General features: G+C 33.8%; 2 protein-coding genes across 2 annotated transcripts; one reads left to right on the top strand and one right to left on the bottom strand.

Annotated features, from left to right (window-relative positions):
- Window positions 1-2614: 2614 nt before the first annotated feature.
- On the bottom strand, window positions 2615-3874 carry LOC140883792 (GEM-like protein 7). Its single transcript, XM_073290378.1, has 4 exons — window positions 3598-3874; window positions 3428-3508; window positions 3069-3343; window positions 2615-2978 (listed from the first exon to the last, which is right to left on the bottom strand). Exons 1-4 carry the CDS (start codon window positions 3782-3784, stop codon window positions 2802-2804), a joined length of 720 nt encoding a protein of 239 aa, XP_073146479.1. The 5' UTR covers window positions 3785-3874; the 3' UTR covers window positions 2615-2801.
- Window positions 3875-15089: 11215 nt separating this feature from the next.
- LOC140877257 (probable pectinesterase/pectinesterase inhibitor 46) lies at window positions 15090-15741 on the top strand. Its single transcript, XM_073280798.1, has 2 exons — window positions 15090-15431; window positions 15523-15741. Exons 1-2 carry the CDS (start codon window positions 15090-15092, stop codon window positions 15739-15741), a joined length of 561 nt encoding a protein of 186 aa, XP_073136899.1.
- The last annotated feature ends 1691 nt before the right edge of the window (window positions 15742-17432 follow it).

Raw genomic sequence — 17432 nt, forward strand, 5'->3', positions numbered from 1 at the left:
AATAAGGATTGAAAGCCAGCTGTTTATAAATCATTCAACTGTTGACATAGATAATATATTCTCTCCATTGGATACGAGTCATACATACATTTAATATAATGCTAGACATATTCAACATGTTATTTAGCGGTCCATGCAACAAAGCTAGTAGTTTTAAGTCCCTTCAATTCTTAGGTGGAATACGAGTGTATGCAGATTCGTCAATCAATCTTTGTGAGCTGGAATACATGCTTTGTGATGTAACCATGCACATCACCTTCAAAAGTAACCTTTGCTTTTGCCAATTAGTAATGTCCAGTTTGTCCAGTTTAGGACAAAACTTTCAAATTTGATAAGACACCCGTCATTAGACAAAACAGTGTTGTTAATACTAATTTTGTAGGGCCAAAAGCATACAGACATTACACCAATTAAAAGGATTCCTTAATAGGTTAGGCAAAACCAAAGGTTATGGCTGCCAATTCAAAAGGAGGCTTATCTGATGTTCTCTTTTTCTTTATCTAACCTTATCATCTTGGCGTCACTGTAACTAACATATGCTCAGGTTTTAAAATTGTTTTCTTTTAGTAGACGATTTGACTATCACTATGTATTATATTTTGCATATAATAACACGTCCGACTTTAAAATCTACATTTAAAAATAATTTTACCTGTAATCTATCTCATTCGATGTTTCTTTTATGCACTTTTATTATGATCATAATATTTTTTACATATTTTTAAAATGAAATAATCATCCAATGGATACAGTGTGCAAAGATGGATGTATAGTTACAAGAGAGAATTCAAAATTAGGGAAAATCCATATACATCGATTAATAAAGTTAACATTTTGGAATTTGAAAGTTCAGTTGGATCGAGGCTTCCTTCATTGGAATCCTTTTATGTGTGTGTCTCACTGTCGCAAGCTAACTGATATAGGATCATCGACACTGGTCAAAGATTGCCGGGATCTCATAGCATTGCATCTTGCATCTTGCAGACTGGTTTTTGATTCTATGTTAACTCATCTTTCGATGAACTGCTGCGATAAACTTGACTGTAAGATGCCATGAGCCTGGACTCAAGTTTCTTATAGGTGGTTAGATAAATTTTTTCCATTAGCTTGGCAGAGCCAGACGTGCTAAGATGATAATTTATGGGACTAGTGGTAACACAACATAGCTGACATGTTTCGACAGCAGCGTGTTTGGAAATCTAACATTTGAAAGTGAAAGGACGAGGGTTCCACATCTCTTTAATGTTGTAAATTCACAACTTAAAAGAGTGTCCTTTTATTTTTCTCAGCAAATTTGTGCATTATGAATGTATATTATTGTTTCCACCTTTCGTGTTTGCTACTAAAGATAAATAGTGTGCAATGCTACTTTGGTTAATTATCTGAAACCATACCATGGCAGCACGATATATGTTTCGTGATATATACCAGCAACATAAAATCTCAATAGATGTTTTTAGCCTATTGTCATCTAATATAAGAATGAGCATCACTTGAGAACAAAACTAATCAATGACCCAGATAAAAATCTCATGGAGAAAATCCGGTGCTATCCAAGGATAAACTAAATGATCGGTATTTATGATTGTATGTGGGATCCATTGAAAAAAACTATAAATCTCATGTGTGACAATAAATATCTAAGTTTGAATGCACCCGAACCAGGAATGTCAACTTAAGCAAAGTTGTTCCCAATGACTCTAGAGGTAACAAAACTCACTTAAATTCATTTCAATGCAAGAGAATCAACGGGTGGGATGCATGCACATACCACAGACCTTCCTATAGAACAGTAAACAACACAAAATAAACACCATCCACATCACATATAAATGGTCAATGCAGATCATTCTAAGATGATTTGAGATAATTTTCCGAATGCAAAATATATATAAACTTCAAAATAACACGTAAAATGATTCCAAAAGATGGTACCCCGCTGCTCGGGCTCCACAACATCCATCGTTCATCTCTAAAGATCTCCAACCGTGAGCTCAAATGGTAAAACCACAAACAAATGGAAAATTAATGACTGATCCGAAGGGTGAGCAGAAGTGAGTTATAAAATAACCAAGAAAATGAAGTTAGCAACTACTAAAGAGTAATGTGCAATATTTTTGGATGCTGAAAAAAATGCAGCTTCATGTATGTTATAGGTTGTCATCTGAAATAGGCTCTGGGATATAAAAACACATTTAGTGTAATCAAATGAACGATCGAACGGATCACCTGGTGGATTACTAACCCTGATATCAATTGTCTTAACACTTTAGATATCCAATATAATATTCTCTGATGTTCGAAGGTTAGGATGGCATGATCTCCCAGCACTCGACTGACTCATTGTGACCAAGTTCCAGATTGTCCGACCTCCTACAGGAGATCGAATTTTTTAACTGGTTAGCCCATGACCTGTTCAGCAGATCTTGGGATGTTTCATGTATCCCCAATAGATCAACCAATAGTGTCCTGGGCTCCAGCAAATAAGGCTCATATCCCACAAATCTCAAATCTGTATCCTTGCACAAATCTATCATTGACAGTAAGCATATTTGAGTTAATCTTCGCCGGTTCAGGCATCAGATGAAAAAAAATGAGAATGAACTGAACTTGTTCTTTCACCGAAAGGCTAAGCCCGAGTTTATACAAATTGATACATACATATATGAGAGTATATATCTTCCTAACTTTACATCTATGTACCCTAAGGAAAGGGTGACTAAAAAACACAAGAAGATATATATAGGGGTAAAAAATTAAAGAAAAAACTATATTATGCTGCAAATTCTGTTGGCCATGCTTCATCGAGCTTGATGGATTGCCTGCTGCAGGTACTTGAGAGTTCTCTGATGATTTAGAAATCCCATGAACCAGAAATCGAAATTGTCATCAGTGACTACTTGCACATACTTCTGTGTTGGTTTTTTCGCGTTCTCACTTTCGTTGGCTCTCGTTATTCTCCTCAGTGGGATCATGACCTGAGTATGTATAAAAATTTCAGGATAAGTTGTTTATCTTTCTGGCGAAATGTTTAAAATTAGGTTCAGAATACCAAAGATGAAATGTACCTTATAGTTTATTTTCACCAGCTTTCCAGATGGAGAAGAGATCTTGATTAATCTCTCACTGCAGAAGGCAACTCTATGATTAGAAATAAAGAGAAGTCCAGCAATAGGACCAGTCGTCGTCGACAAATAGCACTGTGAAGCCTTCAAAAGCTTTTCACCATCTCTTATGTCGAATTTCTGCTTGAAAACTTTGTCCACTCCCCCTAACTGGAGGATTCTTGCTCCCAGGCTTAGTTTTCCTTTCACAGTTTCACTTAACTTAGGTCCTAGTCTCACTGCAAAGGCCATGAAAAAATGTTGGACACGGTTTTTTCATCAAACAAAGATAGTTGGTTGTATGTCAATTATGAGTAGTTTACCATGCTCTCTGATCCCTTGAGCGAATATGTCCACGCTCTGCCCGAGTTTGTTGATCTTAGCAATCACTGAGTCTACTCTACCTGCATGTTTCCATTAGAATCAAATGAGTAACTAATGCTTCAGATATTCTGAATAGTTGTTGAGGCCATGCTAAGAAAGAATGGCTTACTGTGTCTGATTTTGTAATAGTGATTAGCCGGGGAAGGCAGAAGCTGGTATTGAGACGCGGGATCGGGTAAAAGTTCTGGTTTTGCAGAGAAAGCATAACCTTGTGAGCTAATGGGAATCCCCATGATCACATGTTCTTTCTGCATATTTTTCTTCCCAATTCTCGACTTGCTGGTTTTTACTTCCATTATACTTCAGTTCGGTGTCTGTGAGATGAAATACTTGAGAATGTTCACCAATTTCTTGAGATTAACTTTGCTGATCCAACCATGATTCATTAGCCCTCTATTTATAGTGAAATGTCTTAGTTTTTTTATGTTAGATTATTTTTTTCTTGCATGAGTCAGCTTTGGGTCATCAAAAGTTAAAGCTGAAGGTATGAACTTCTGACCATTCTTTTTCTTTTACATATTTAATTCCCTTTCTTCTGGGATTACATTACACCCTCTTGATTTTTGAGTCCCAATTTTTTTAAAATTTAAAATATAATATGAGAAAGGGATTAACCATCTATCTATATATATTGTTCAACTTCCTTAATTTCTGCAACTGACTATTTTTTTCCCTCCTTGAAATTGTCACCGCTACTTGAACTCTCTGTCACTAGATGGAATGTTGTTAATTTTTCGAGTTTGATCATCCTACCCTGAATGTTTTCGAAAACAAGGATCGAAAACTAGCTGTGGAAAGAATCATAAATTTAGCATTTTGTATCGGTGTTTTGAAAATTAATGATATTGAGTAGAATTTTCTGACTTCGTCCTGAAATTGATAACTACATGTATTATGCTATTAATTAAAAAAAAGTGTATTAATTCTCCGGCCCTTCAATCCTTAGGTGGAATGTGAGTGTGTGCAGATTCGTCATGCGATCTTTTTGAGCTGGAATCCATGCTTTGTGATGTAACCATGCACACCACCTTTAGAAGGAAACTTTGCATTGTTCCCCCATGAATAAATAATGTCCAATTTAGGACAAAACTTTCGAATTTTGATAGGATGCATGTGCCACTCCGTCATTAAATAAAAACAGTGTCATTAGTTAGTTTTGTAGGGCCAAAAGCATACACACGCACACAAATTGATTACAGTTAAATTTGTTGCACCAATTAAAAGGGATTCCTTAACAGGTTAGGCAAACCAAATATTTTCATGGCTGCCAGTTCTAAAGGAGCCTTATCTCATGTTGTTAATTCCCTTTTTCTTTATCAAACCTTATCATCTTCGCGTCACTGTAACCAACATATATGCGCAGGCTAAATGCATTCGATTTTTTTATTTTATTTTTGTGAAAATCCTAATTATCACAAAACTATGAAATATTGATAGACTAATATACCTTTGATTTTTTAAACATTTTGCCCATAACACCTCTGCTATTAATGTTGTGAAGGCACGCGATAAATGCAAGTGTTTATGATGTTTGATGCTTTTTCCGTAACTCTTCTGCCATCAAAGTAGTGAATGCACGCACGATAAATGCAAATGTTTATAATGTTTGATGTTTTTTTTCGCACATTATTTGACTAATTCACCCTCCATTTTGAGAATAAAATATTTGTTTTTCCCCTCGTATTTTCCATGTAAGATGTGGGTCTTAGATAATAACTTGCAAATAAACATTGAATTTTTCATTACAAACTAGTCATCGTCACGCGTGATTTTCACGTACTCGATAATTTAATTATTTTTTTAAAAAATGTAAAAAAATTATCATGATGAAAAAATATGGGAGTTTTGATATAAGCAGAGAGAAGTTGAAAAACTTTATGTAGATGATTTAACATGAATTGATAAATGATGAAATTTGAAAAAAGAGATATAGATAAAATGAGATAAGGATGCTAGATAAAAGTGAGGATAATTTAGTCATTTAAGATCTAAAATAAAAGAAAAGTTTGTTAAATTTAGGGGTAAAATGGGAATAATTTTTGGTGTGATTTGACACATAAAAAACTATTAGTATAAGGGGTGGAACTATTATATAAGCTCCGTTTGGTTTGAGTGATATGATCAATAATACATAGATAAGTAATGTAATGTAATATAATAAAAAATAAAAAAAATGATAGTTAATATAACATTTGATTTGATTGATAAATTATACTTTATTTGATTTGATTAATTAGATTTTATATAAAAATGATAAATTATCATTTTGACCTCTTAACAATAAATAAAATATAAATAATATTATTTATAAGAAGTAATATAGTAATTTAAATTCAATGATTTGATTGATGTAAGATAAATAATTAATGATTTGAGGTAAAATAAATAATTAATAAATAGATAAATAATATGACGAGAAGAACATGAGATTAGATAAGATAAGTTATACATAAATTAATAATATAAGCTATCAAACGGAACCTAATAGTATAGATATATAGCTTGCCGTAAACTACTAGCTTATTTTATATATATATACACACGATGATAAATTCTAATTGTTTAATTAGATTGAAAAAGAAATTTTTATTTTAAAAATTTTAAATTGTGTATCTATTTTTAATTGAATTACATTATAATAACGGTTTACGCTAACTGTATTGCATATTTTGAAAAATTGATATTTAATTAAATTCGAAATAATGATTTGCAAGAAACAAAATTTTACCAAAAACAAATAGATTACACAAGTGAGTTAAATGTAATTATTAAGATCAAAATAGATTACACAAGTTAATTTTAAATTTTATTATTTAAATTTAATGTATTATTTTTTTACTTAAAAATAATACGTATGAACCAACTATATTATTTATTAATTTCCTTATTCTAAATTTTCATTTTTAATTTTAAAAATTATCAAATATGGGTCGGACCATCTTCTTGCTGCGAATTCCTCTTCTTATCTTCAATCTTGTGCCTGGGTGGCTTTCGGTATACCATATCCAAAATATTGATATGAAAAAAATTTATATCGATATCGATATTGAAATTTTAAAATTTTGGTATGGAAAAAATCCATATTGATACCGTACAAATACCGAAAAAAAATTCGATATACCAAAAAAATGTTTATATATCGAAATAATTTTGGTACGGTATTCCGAAAAGTTTGTATTTTAGTTTGGTATCCCAGCCCTACTCTGTCCAACCTCAAAATCGCTCGATTTTACGTTCCTACAGATATATATAATGGCCGCGCCGCCACTAGAGGATTCAAGACAACAATTGTAGCATGTGTCAAGGTGTCGACGGTGACAGCTGATCCGGCGATCCGGTTACGCAACGGCCACAGTATATTCTTCCTTTTGGAACGTTTTAAGCTTTTGATTATATTCTTAGGCATCGTTTGGTTTTTGCGATAAGACTATTAATGTAAGAATAAAAATTTGATAAATTATAGGATAATAAAAATTGTGATAATTTTATAACTTGTTTGATTGTATTTTTGAGATATTGATAAAAATGAGTGCTAATATTTTTATAGACCAATTTACCTTTGTTGACTATGACATTATCCCATTGAATGAAAAATTTCTTCCTCCTCGATTATTGCAGATTTAATCTCCATCTCCATATCTCTCACTACGGTTGCTCCTATTTTCAGATCTGGATCTCTCACTCAATTTCGAATTTAATTTCTTTTACAAAGACATTTTGTTAATCATTTATTTGAGGTTTTCTCTGAAATTTTGCAGCTAGCATACGATCCCATGGATTTATAAACTATCGCTGAAAATCAAAGCTTCGAATTGCAGCTAGCATACGGTCCCATGTATGTATTTGAATAAAAAAAGTTGATCGAAGATAAAACTGAGTTTGCCAAATATTCTACATACCTTCGAAGGGGGAAATTGGGGGAAGAAGATGCGGCAAAGAATGGTGGACGCGTGAAAATATATATTAGGGCAAAGGGTAAAAACGTTAAAAAATGAGTAATCAAAGACACTGTTGACATGGGTCTTACTAATACCTACCGTGAGAAGAGGACAATTGTCTGGCTTTTTTCATGTGGTACAGTAACTTTATGCCGGGCCCTAGGTATTACAAAAGTGTGCTAAATTTCTACCAAACGCTTGATTAATCCGTTATCCGTGGCTAATTTTGGTTACCAAACGCTGCCTTACAATATTATTAAGGGCATAAAAGTCATTCTATAATTAAATATATTTTAAGTTGAGTTTGGGACAAGTGACCAAAATATTTAAAAGTTCAAAGGAATATTAGCCTGTTGATTTTTTTGCCGTGAGTTTTGAAATAGTTTACTTTAATATACAATTTGACTATCAATATGTATTGTTTCTGCACTTTAAAATCTTTGGACTTTAAAAAGATCAACAGTGCGTCATTCATTTATCGTCCAAGTATCCATCAGTGGCACATTAGTAATTTGACCAAACACGTTTTTTCAATAATGACATATATATAACTTGTTTTTTTAAGTTAAACAACCAAGAATCACTTTTTTTTTAACAACAATCGATAAACAGTTATTTATCAATCAAACACTACCCACTACTGATATTTAAGTTTAGGAAAAATTGTTTTTTTGATCCTGTATGTTTGTCGTTTTGCGATTTCAGTCCTTTATATTTTTATATTTCAGTTTTAGTCCGATATTTTTATTTTTTTTGGCAATTTTAGTTCTTTTTCTGACGTGGCGCTGACGTGGCACCAATTCAGTCCTGACGTGGAGCTGACGTGTATAGTGCCACGTAAGCATTTTCGAATAAAAAAGACCGAAATTGCCACAAATCAAAACATGCATGACTAAAACTGAAATATGAAAACATAGAGGACCAAAATCGCAAAGTGACAAACATACATGACCAAATTTGCAGTTTTTAAGATTTATGATGTCAAGTCAGGAAATATTCAAGTACAAAGATTAAACTCTCAAACTACATGTAAAATCATGACATATTGGATATTATTGATTGAGATCATTAGATTTCTTAATTGGTTAGGCTAATTATTCATGTTGATTTTGTGTACACAGATTACCCATAAAAGTAGTTGACCTCCAAATATACACACCACTATAAAAATGTATATGACAGATGATGGAATCCCAGAAACCAAGCACACATGGCTTCTCCCAATCCTCTTTGTTACATGGTCATGAAAGCAAGAATTTTGATTTTGATGATGTTGAGTGCAATATCAGTCGGCTTAGGATCTCCGAATCCCATTCGCAGAACTTCTATCAAAGAATTGTGTGGCATGACACCATACCAAATGAATGCTAGTGTATATATATAGCATTCATATCAGCTGGGGGAAGTTGAATCCGGCTACTTTGATCTCTAGCATTGGATTCTTCCTTGCCTACAACCGATCCCGGTGTCGCGATAATTTCACAACATGGCTATTAAAACCAAAATCTCACTGTCGCAGGGAAAAAAAATATTTTTTCTTTAAAATTTTCTGCTAGCTAATTTCTCTCTTCTTTTTTCAATGAGATGTGACGTCCAATCAATTATTAATTATTCCACACAAAAAAAATTAATGGATATTGTATGATTTAGAAACTGGAAAAATCTCACAATTAAGTGAAATCATCATGGATTTCGTAAATTAATTGCAATTACTATATCAACCTTTTAGTACAAGATTACAGATCTAATTAAATTCAATTACCACGAACAAGACTAGATATATGGCTTATGCATGCATTTATAGCATCTTCCGCATCCAACATTTGGATTGCATTTTATATATTAATAGAAGCAAATTTTGTGCACACATATCACACATAATGCATATTAGCATCAAAAAATATTTATGAGGCCAGGAGCTAGTCACCATTATATATATGCATGTAACACATGAGATATATGTAGATATCCAAGAAACCAACTTGGAAACATATATGGCCCCTCTCCATCCTCTTTTTTACATCATGAAAGCTAGTATTTTAATTTTGATGCTGATGGTTTCAATATCAGATGCAGTAGGGTCTCCGAATCCCATTTGGAGAACTTCTGTCAAAGAACTATGCAGCACGATGCCATACCCTAATGCATGTCGCGAAAGCCTTGGACGTTCGTCGCCTATTATCCATTCGATTACTGAGTTGTATCCTTTGAAACTCCTCTATAAGACTTCTGTGGAAGTCTCCATGAATGAGGTTTCTAAAGCGTTGAAGGGATTTGTTCGCGAAAATGGAACATTACCAAAGAACGCTAGTATATCATCCATATCATCCTTGGGGATTTGTATCCGGCTTCTTTCTATGGCATTGGATAACCTCAACTCTTCCTCGCCTACGACCAATTTCAACGTCGCGATGAGTAAGGAAACTCGGGATGATTTCAGAACGTGGCTAAGCTCCGCGTACGCGGACTTGTCTACATGCATGGACGATTTTCACTACAAGAATATTGGGATTCAACAACGTTTAATAGAAAACGGTTTTTTGAAAAACCGTTGTATTTTTTCTTTGACAACAGTTTTATTGACAACCGTTGTCGTAAGTCCAAAAAACCCGCTCATAGACAACGGTTTTTTTAAAACCGTTGTCTATGAGCGGGTTTTTATAAACCGTTGTCTTTGAGTGTTTTTTAAAGCTATACGACAATGGTTTTTTAACAAAGGACAACGGTTTTAAAAATCGTTGTCTATAAGCTGGTTTTTTGGTATATAATTTATAAGACAAAATTATCGTGTCATTCTTCTTTTCTTCCTTCTTTTTTTCTTCAAGGAAATTACGCAATTCTTCGTATCGCCTTTCATTCCTCTCACGATTCCCCCAAATCCCAACCCTAGCCGCCCACTTCTTGCCGTCGATTCGCTGCCACCAAATTCGGAAATCTGTTATTGGAGCTACAATTAGGTTAGATCTCTTCGTAAGCGAATCACGACTTGAAGCGTCGAAGCCGTCGCTCTGTTCGACTTTCATTTTCTTTTCATTTCTTCTTTTTGTTTCTGAGTAAATTGGCTGAGTAAACCACGACCTCTGGGAGTTGCTGGCTCTGGTCGGCCGCCGCGTCTCCGTAGAAACCCTCACCGGAAAGAAACTTGCCATCGGTATGGAAAATCCTCTTCTGTGATACCACGTTCTGCTTAACCAAGGTTTTTCTCGGTTTACTCCTGTTCTGTGGAAGTTGTCTTTTTAAACTTGGTGCAGATACATATCTGAAGGTGAAATGAGGCACTAAATTGCTTTTTTCCTGTGACTTTGTGAGATAGACATGATATATTGATTCCTATATTGTTTTACAAAGAAAACACGCGGTTTTTAACGCTGATTCATAGTGAAAATGGAAGTTAGCGAGTTTTCAACATTCGTGTTGTGAATGAATTCTAATTCTGCTATTGTCTGTTGGACTAATTCCTTGCTTCTATATATGAGCTCATTATATAGCAAGTTCTATCGTGACTATTTGTTTTCTTGTTTCATGTGTGCGCAGTACAAAAACGTTTGTAATTATCATGCATCCAATTCTGGAGATTGTGTTTTTTTTTCTGTTCAAAATATAACTATTCTGAGATCTTCTTTTGGAATTTTGTGTCGAGCAGCACAATTTCGTGTATGTGCGGATGGTGGAGCTAACAGGGTGTATGATGAGTTACCGTTGTTGTTCCCTGAGGTACAGCTTTTGGATATTCGCAGAAGGTTTGTAGTATGATTCCCTTGGTTTGCTTTTGGGCAGATAAAAGTAAATGTTTATGGCAGGTGAATGCGTTAGGTATCATTTGCTCTTTTTTTTGTTGCTTTTTGTACTGGCCTGCCTACTTACTTTAGGCATATTGTTATTTCAGGCATGATAATCAGATATCCCTTTGATAAATTGAGCTGAAAATGGTGTTTTGGTGGTGATTTGCTTCCTAAGGAGAGGATTGACCAATTGTCTTATGTTTGGAATTTGTACCTGGGTGGTCCAGGTATAAGCCGGATGTGATAAAAAGGAGACATGGATTCAATCAGAGCAGAAGTTTTGGAATTCTAACAAAATGCGGTTGGTTAATTGTTTTTTTCTCTACACATATGCTCCATCATTTGGACATCTGATTTAAAATGAGATGATTAGTTGCACAATGAAAACCTTTGACAGGGTACACTGTTCAGAATGATTTTGATTATCCTTTTGTACCTTCTGTTCAATCCTTGTTTTCTGATTGGTTAAAGATGCAAGCATGCAATTTATCAGGCGCGCAATGGAGGAAAATTGCTTATGGCTTGGTCGCACCATTCTCGCTTCTTCAGAGCAGGAAAAATTCTATGGACGCATCCCGTTACAAGAAATATTGGTAATTTATTCCAACTTATGCTTTTGTTTACCGGACTGATGCTATGTTGGATGGGCATTTGAATATTGTCGGATGTTGGAGCTATAATCCATTGTTAAAAGCCATCTACCATGTTAAAAGCCACCGACAGGTATGTATATCTGTAAGCATGCTTATTCTCAAACCTAAATTGATTTGATACCTTTGAAATGGAATATGATCCCTTGATCGCAGAAATATCGAACTGCAAGATACAAGCCAAAGACGACAGAAGGTGTGTCATTGTTTCTGTCCAATTTTTTGGTCCAATTTGTATGTTCATCCTGTCAATTATGCCATTTCATCGATTGTGTTGTTCTGAACTTCTGATGGTAAAATAAATAGAAGAAACATGAAGCATTGATAATTTGGGTAAAATTACATCCATGACTTGGCAGTATAATTTTTTTCCCCTCTCTTTGTTTTAACAGAGTCTTGGTTTCAAGTTAAAAATTTTGTCTTCCCCCCTCCCCCCTATTTCCACATGTGAGTTTCTGTGGTATATGTTCATTCACTGGTATTCATTTTGTTGTTGAATTTTCTTAAGTTCAGCCTTTTTAATGTTTAGGTTCCAAATTCCAATAGTTCTTGAGGTGGTTTATACTTTATGTACTTTTTTGTTTCATTCACAGTATTACCCTATGTATACATTCTTCCTGCTCGCCATAGTACTTTGCAAATTATAAAGTTTATTTTAGGCATAATGATTCTTGATAAGATTTTACTGATTGGTCCATCTTCGTTGTGTATTCTTTATCATCACCTTTATTTAGTTCGCAATGACAAGAAGTATTTGTGTCCAATTCTGTCTTTCGTTATTATGCTCTTCTTAACTATGCACGCTATAAATTCACCATATGGTGTATTTGTTTTGGCCTACTTGATATTGTATTTTTTTCTGTATGCAGAAGCCGAGAAAAAACTGACCTCCATTGACGAACTCTCATCACTGGACCTAAAAACGTAAGTTTGATGGATCTTTGTTGAATTCTTATGGTGAATGATAAATTCACGATGTTTCGAATGTTTTTCTGACTCTTAAAGTATATATATAATATGATATATATTGGGATGGTGGCAGCCAGCTTGTCTTGTAATAAATCAACTTCTAAACGAATATGAATATAATATATAATACTGAAGATGAGATTATAAAGTTCGAGGTTTTGATTGAAGTATCAATTCGCTTCAAAAGGTAAACAAATGTTTCTCGTTGGTTTTCTACTAAATCAGAATTCGGACCGACCTACCAACTATGATTGGTTGATTTCTCATAATTTAGACCTGTATGTGTTTCCAAAACTTCACCAATATCTGTTTGGTTTCATCGTGGGAAACAATTTGTTATCATTTTTTAGTTATCTTAGCTTCCAACATCAAACATATCTTCGACAGCTAACTTTGTATAAATCTCACAACATGAAATAATCATTAATTTTACAAATTTTGATGTTTTATCAGTTTTCAAGAGGATTCTATTGTCTTACTGTGCATATATCAAACATCCTATTGGTAGTTGATTTATCAACATTAATTTACTTAAAATTGCAGATCGACTTTAATTTGTTTGGCGATGCTTGAGTTTGTAAAATTTATGTTTAACATCAGAGATACTTTTTCTTTTCATTGTATTTTGGATGTGACCATTGTTACCTTATTTTCTAATTTGATGTGTCGACTCCTTTATTTTAACGGTTCGGTAGTCTACCAATTTTTAATAAATTATATAACAGGTTATTTTGTATGTGTATTTTCTCCCAGGCTATTGAGAATGATCCTGAGTATTGGGAAGCTATGTCCTCAGGCTTAGCAATTGGTGGCTTGATGTTTCACTCTGAATGGAGGTCACTTTGCGAAGCTTTGCATCCTAAGGTAAATTAACTTATCATCACACCAAATTCTTGGGTCATTCCGTATCTATATAGTTTGTTTCATTTCAATATATATAGTGACCAGTTTATGATTTTACTTTTGTGAGATTATTAATAGTACTTAAGAGGAACATCATTGGTCTATGTTTGCTAAATTAGGTTCTTACATAGGTGATTTCGGCCTGTACAAGTTCCATAAGCTCTAATATATTAGAAAAATAATTTCTTAAAATTGATATTTGACCTACTACTTTCCGATGATTCTTTCATATTCTCATATTATAAAATAATTTCTAAAGTTTATCTCATTTGCATCTACATCACTATCTCGATGGTATTTTCATTGCTTAAAACAGTATTTTCATCGGCTTATTCTTGTTGATTTTGAATTTCTTCTACTCGTTTCTTTTTCAGTTGGCAGTAAATTGAGTTCAATGAGAAGTCGTTCGTGGTTGATTTGAAGAAGGGGATTAAAGAAGGCTATGGTTCTAGCTTGTTCTCTATCCGATTCCATGTTGATTAGTATAGCTCTATTTTTTAGTGTATTTGAATTTGAATTTTTTAATTTTGAGTCATTTGTAATACTAAAATATTTTATAATAAATTTTATTTTCGAATTTGTGTAATTTATAATATTGGATAATTGTATATTAATTTTTTTTTTATTTTATAGTTGAAAAAAGACAAGGGTGGAAAAACGTTGTCTATTGCATGTTTAAAAACCGATGTTAAAAGCTATGTTGTTAAAAGTGTAGTCAAAGACAACGGATTTGCGCCGTTGTCTTTTTAGCAAACGACAACGGTTTTTTACTCAATTAACAACGGTGAAACACCGTTGTCGTAAGCTCAAAATGACAACGGTGAAAAACCGTTGTTTTTTACTGGAATTTTAACAACATAGCTTTTAACATCGGTTTCAGACCCCCTTTAACAACGTTTTTTCACGTCGTGGGATCATCATCAAAAAGAGCAAGCAAGAGGAAGAATTGGGAGTATGCATAACTCAGCACTGCTACTGGTATAGGAACCATGGATACAACTACATTTGGTGAGTGCTAGCTACATATATAATTTTCATAATCCTTACTAGCTAGGAGAACTTATAAGCAATTGAACAATATATATTATTATGAGTAATGTTACATGTACACTGAGGGTTACACGTTGCACTTGAAATTACATGATTATCCTATATGCATTTTTGAAAGATTGTTTCCAAATAAATAAAGTGCAGGGATAATCATTTAATTTCAAGTGCAATGCGTAACCCAACGTATAACCCTCAGTGTACATGTAGCATTACCCATTAATTAATGCATTCTAATCGGAAAAAGAACACATGCATGCATGCATTTACGTACGTGCAGCTGCACGCGGGAAGGGTTTCATAGCTCGAGACATGGGATTTATCAATGCTGCAAAGGTAAAGAAGCAAGTTGTGGCCTTGCTATCGACGTCGGATCAATCGGTATTCTACCGTTGCCGGATAGAATCCCATCAAGACACATTGTACGCTCACTCTGGCAGGCAATTCTACCGCGACTGCCTCATATACGGCACGGTGGACTTCATATTCGGCGACTCGGCCGTGGTTATACAGAACAGCCGAATCGTCCCATACAGGCCAATAGAAGGGAACACGAACACAATAACAGCACAAGGGAAAGTGTGCCCGTGCTCTAACACAGGCATTTCCATACAAAACTGTGTGATTTCATCTCCGGAATGGGATCTCACGGGAGTCAGAACATACTTGGGTCGGCCATGCATGGAAAGAATATTCCACCACCATTTTCATGCAAAGCCAGATAGAAAGCTTGGTTGATCCACAGGGATGGCTTCCTTGGGATCAATATGTTCCGGTGAATATAAATTATATTGAATTCAATAACAGGGGACCTGGTGCGAATGTTGCGGGAAGGGTTCAATGGAAAGGGGTGAGTGCCCGGAATAGTACTCGAGAACAAGCTAGCAGGTTCACTGTGAGGTCTCTTATCAATGGAGATCGATGGCTTCCGGCGATAGGCGTGCCTTTTCAATTAGACTTGTGAGTGAATACTCATTTTTTCAACAAGGAGACCCTAAAAATGATAATAATATATCCATCTAATAAAGTGGCAAACTAGCTATGATAGTTATTACTCCGATCCCATGCATGTCTCTAGCTATCAATAAAACATGTTCTACGGAAATTTTTAACATTTTTGGTTATGTAAGTGGTACTTTTTTTTCATTTTTTTTAATCTTGATTATTTTATTTTTTTATCGATATGTCTGTTGTGAGCGACCTCGCATCTGCAGTTTCAAGTGGCACGTGTATTTTTTGATGTCATGTCGTCACGTGAGAACTCTTGCGAAAATTAATGACTAAATAAATAATATAAGAAAATTTTCAAATTAAAAGACAAACTTTAAGTTGATGATGATCGAATAGCATGTCTGAAAATAAACAAAACGTGTAATTATGAGGGCATCCGCATTAGTAACCATTAATCTGCATTATTCCACCTTCCACCTCTTTAAAAAATGTAGGGTCCACGTGCCACATACTCATTATATGAATATCTTCTCATTATTAATACGGAAAATGTTATATGTACACATTGATTTACACATTGGATTACACACTACACATGAAATTACAAAATTATCCCTCCACTTGATTTGAAAAAAATCTTTCCAAAATACATTAAAGATATTTATGTAATTTCAAGTGCAACGTGTAATCCAACGTGTAACCCTCCGTATACACGTAGCATCACCCTATTAATACATACTCACATTCATTTAATATCAATACTCATTATTTATGGATCCCACTTTCCATTCATTATTAAATAAATAAATTTCTAATTTTGTTTACAATTTTAAAATTGTATATTTTTTGTTTTGATTAAAAAAATAATATATTTTAAAAATATGAAATAACCGTTGGGCTCTAGATATTTTAGTTTTCCTCTCTATTCCATACATTACTACGTTAATGTAGATGAATTTTTGGGCTGACTTGGCAGCCCAAATTAATAATCCATGCACCCACATTGGTGCAATAATATTAATAGATGTTAATAATCACCTATTAATGCACCAATGTGGATGTTCTAGACCAAAACTGTGATTATTTTCCCCGCGGCCAGCCCACTTTGACTATTTTAAATTATCGCTAACACTATAAATATTGATGAATATATAGCATGACTGAAATTAAAGTAAACAAAACATGACCAAAACTATAATTTTCCCCTCGGTCAGCCCACTTTGACTATTTGAAATTATTATATTTAAGTAATATATATATATATATATATATATATATATATTGTTGTGAAAAAGTAAAAAATTTATGGTAAAAAATAAAAATTTCAAAACTCAAAATTTATCAAACTCTACACTTTATAATATTTTTCTCTCAACTCAATTGTTATTTCTTCACAAATGTTGAGGTCTATTTATAGATCCTTAATTGAGAAATGTCCAAAAATAAACATGTCATCCATTACATAATCAAAAATTAAAATATCATCACATCACCATCACAATAATTTTCAATCTAATTTTAATATATAATTTCCAATACTCTCCCTTGTGATGATATGATCGTGATATTAAGTGTTTGTATACTGCCTCGTTAAAAACCTTACTAGAAAAAACCCAGTGGGATAAAAACCATAGCAAGGAAAAAAGAGTGCAGCCACGTAAACTCCCCCTCGAGTTAATATGATCGATTCTTCACATACGCCGT

Source organism: Henckelia pumila, chromosome 2 (assembly GCF_033568475.1).
Source record: "Henckelia pumila isolate YLH828 chromosome 2, ASM3356847v2, whole genome shotgun sequence".
NCBI lineage: Eukaryota > Viridiplantae > Streptophyta > Magnoliopsida > Lamiales > Gesneriaceae > Henckelia > Henckelia pumila.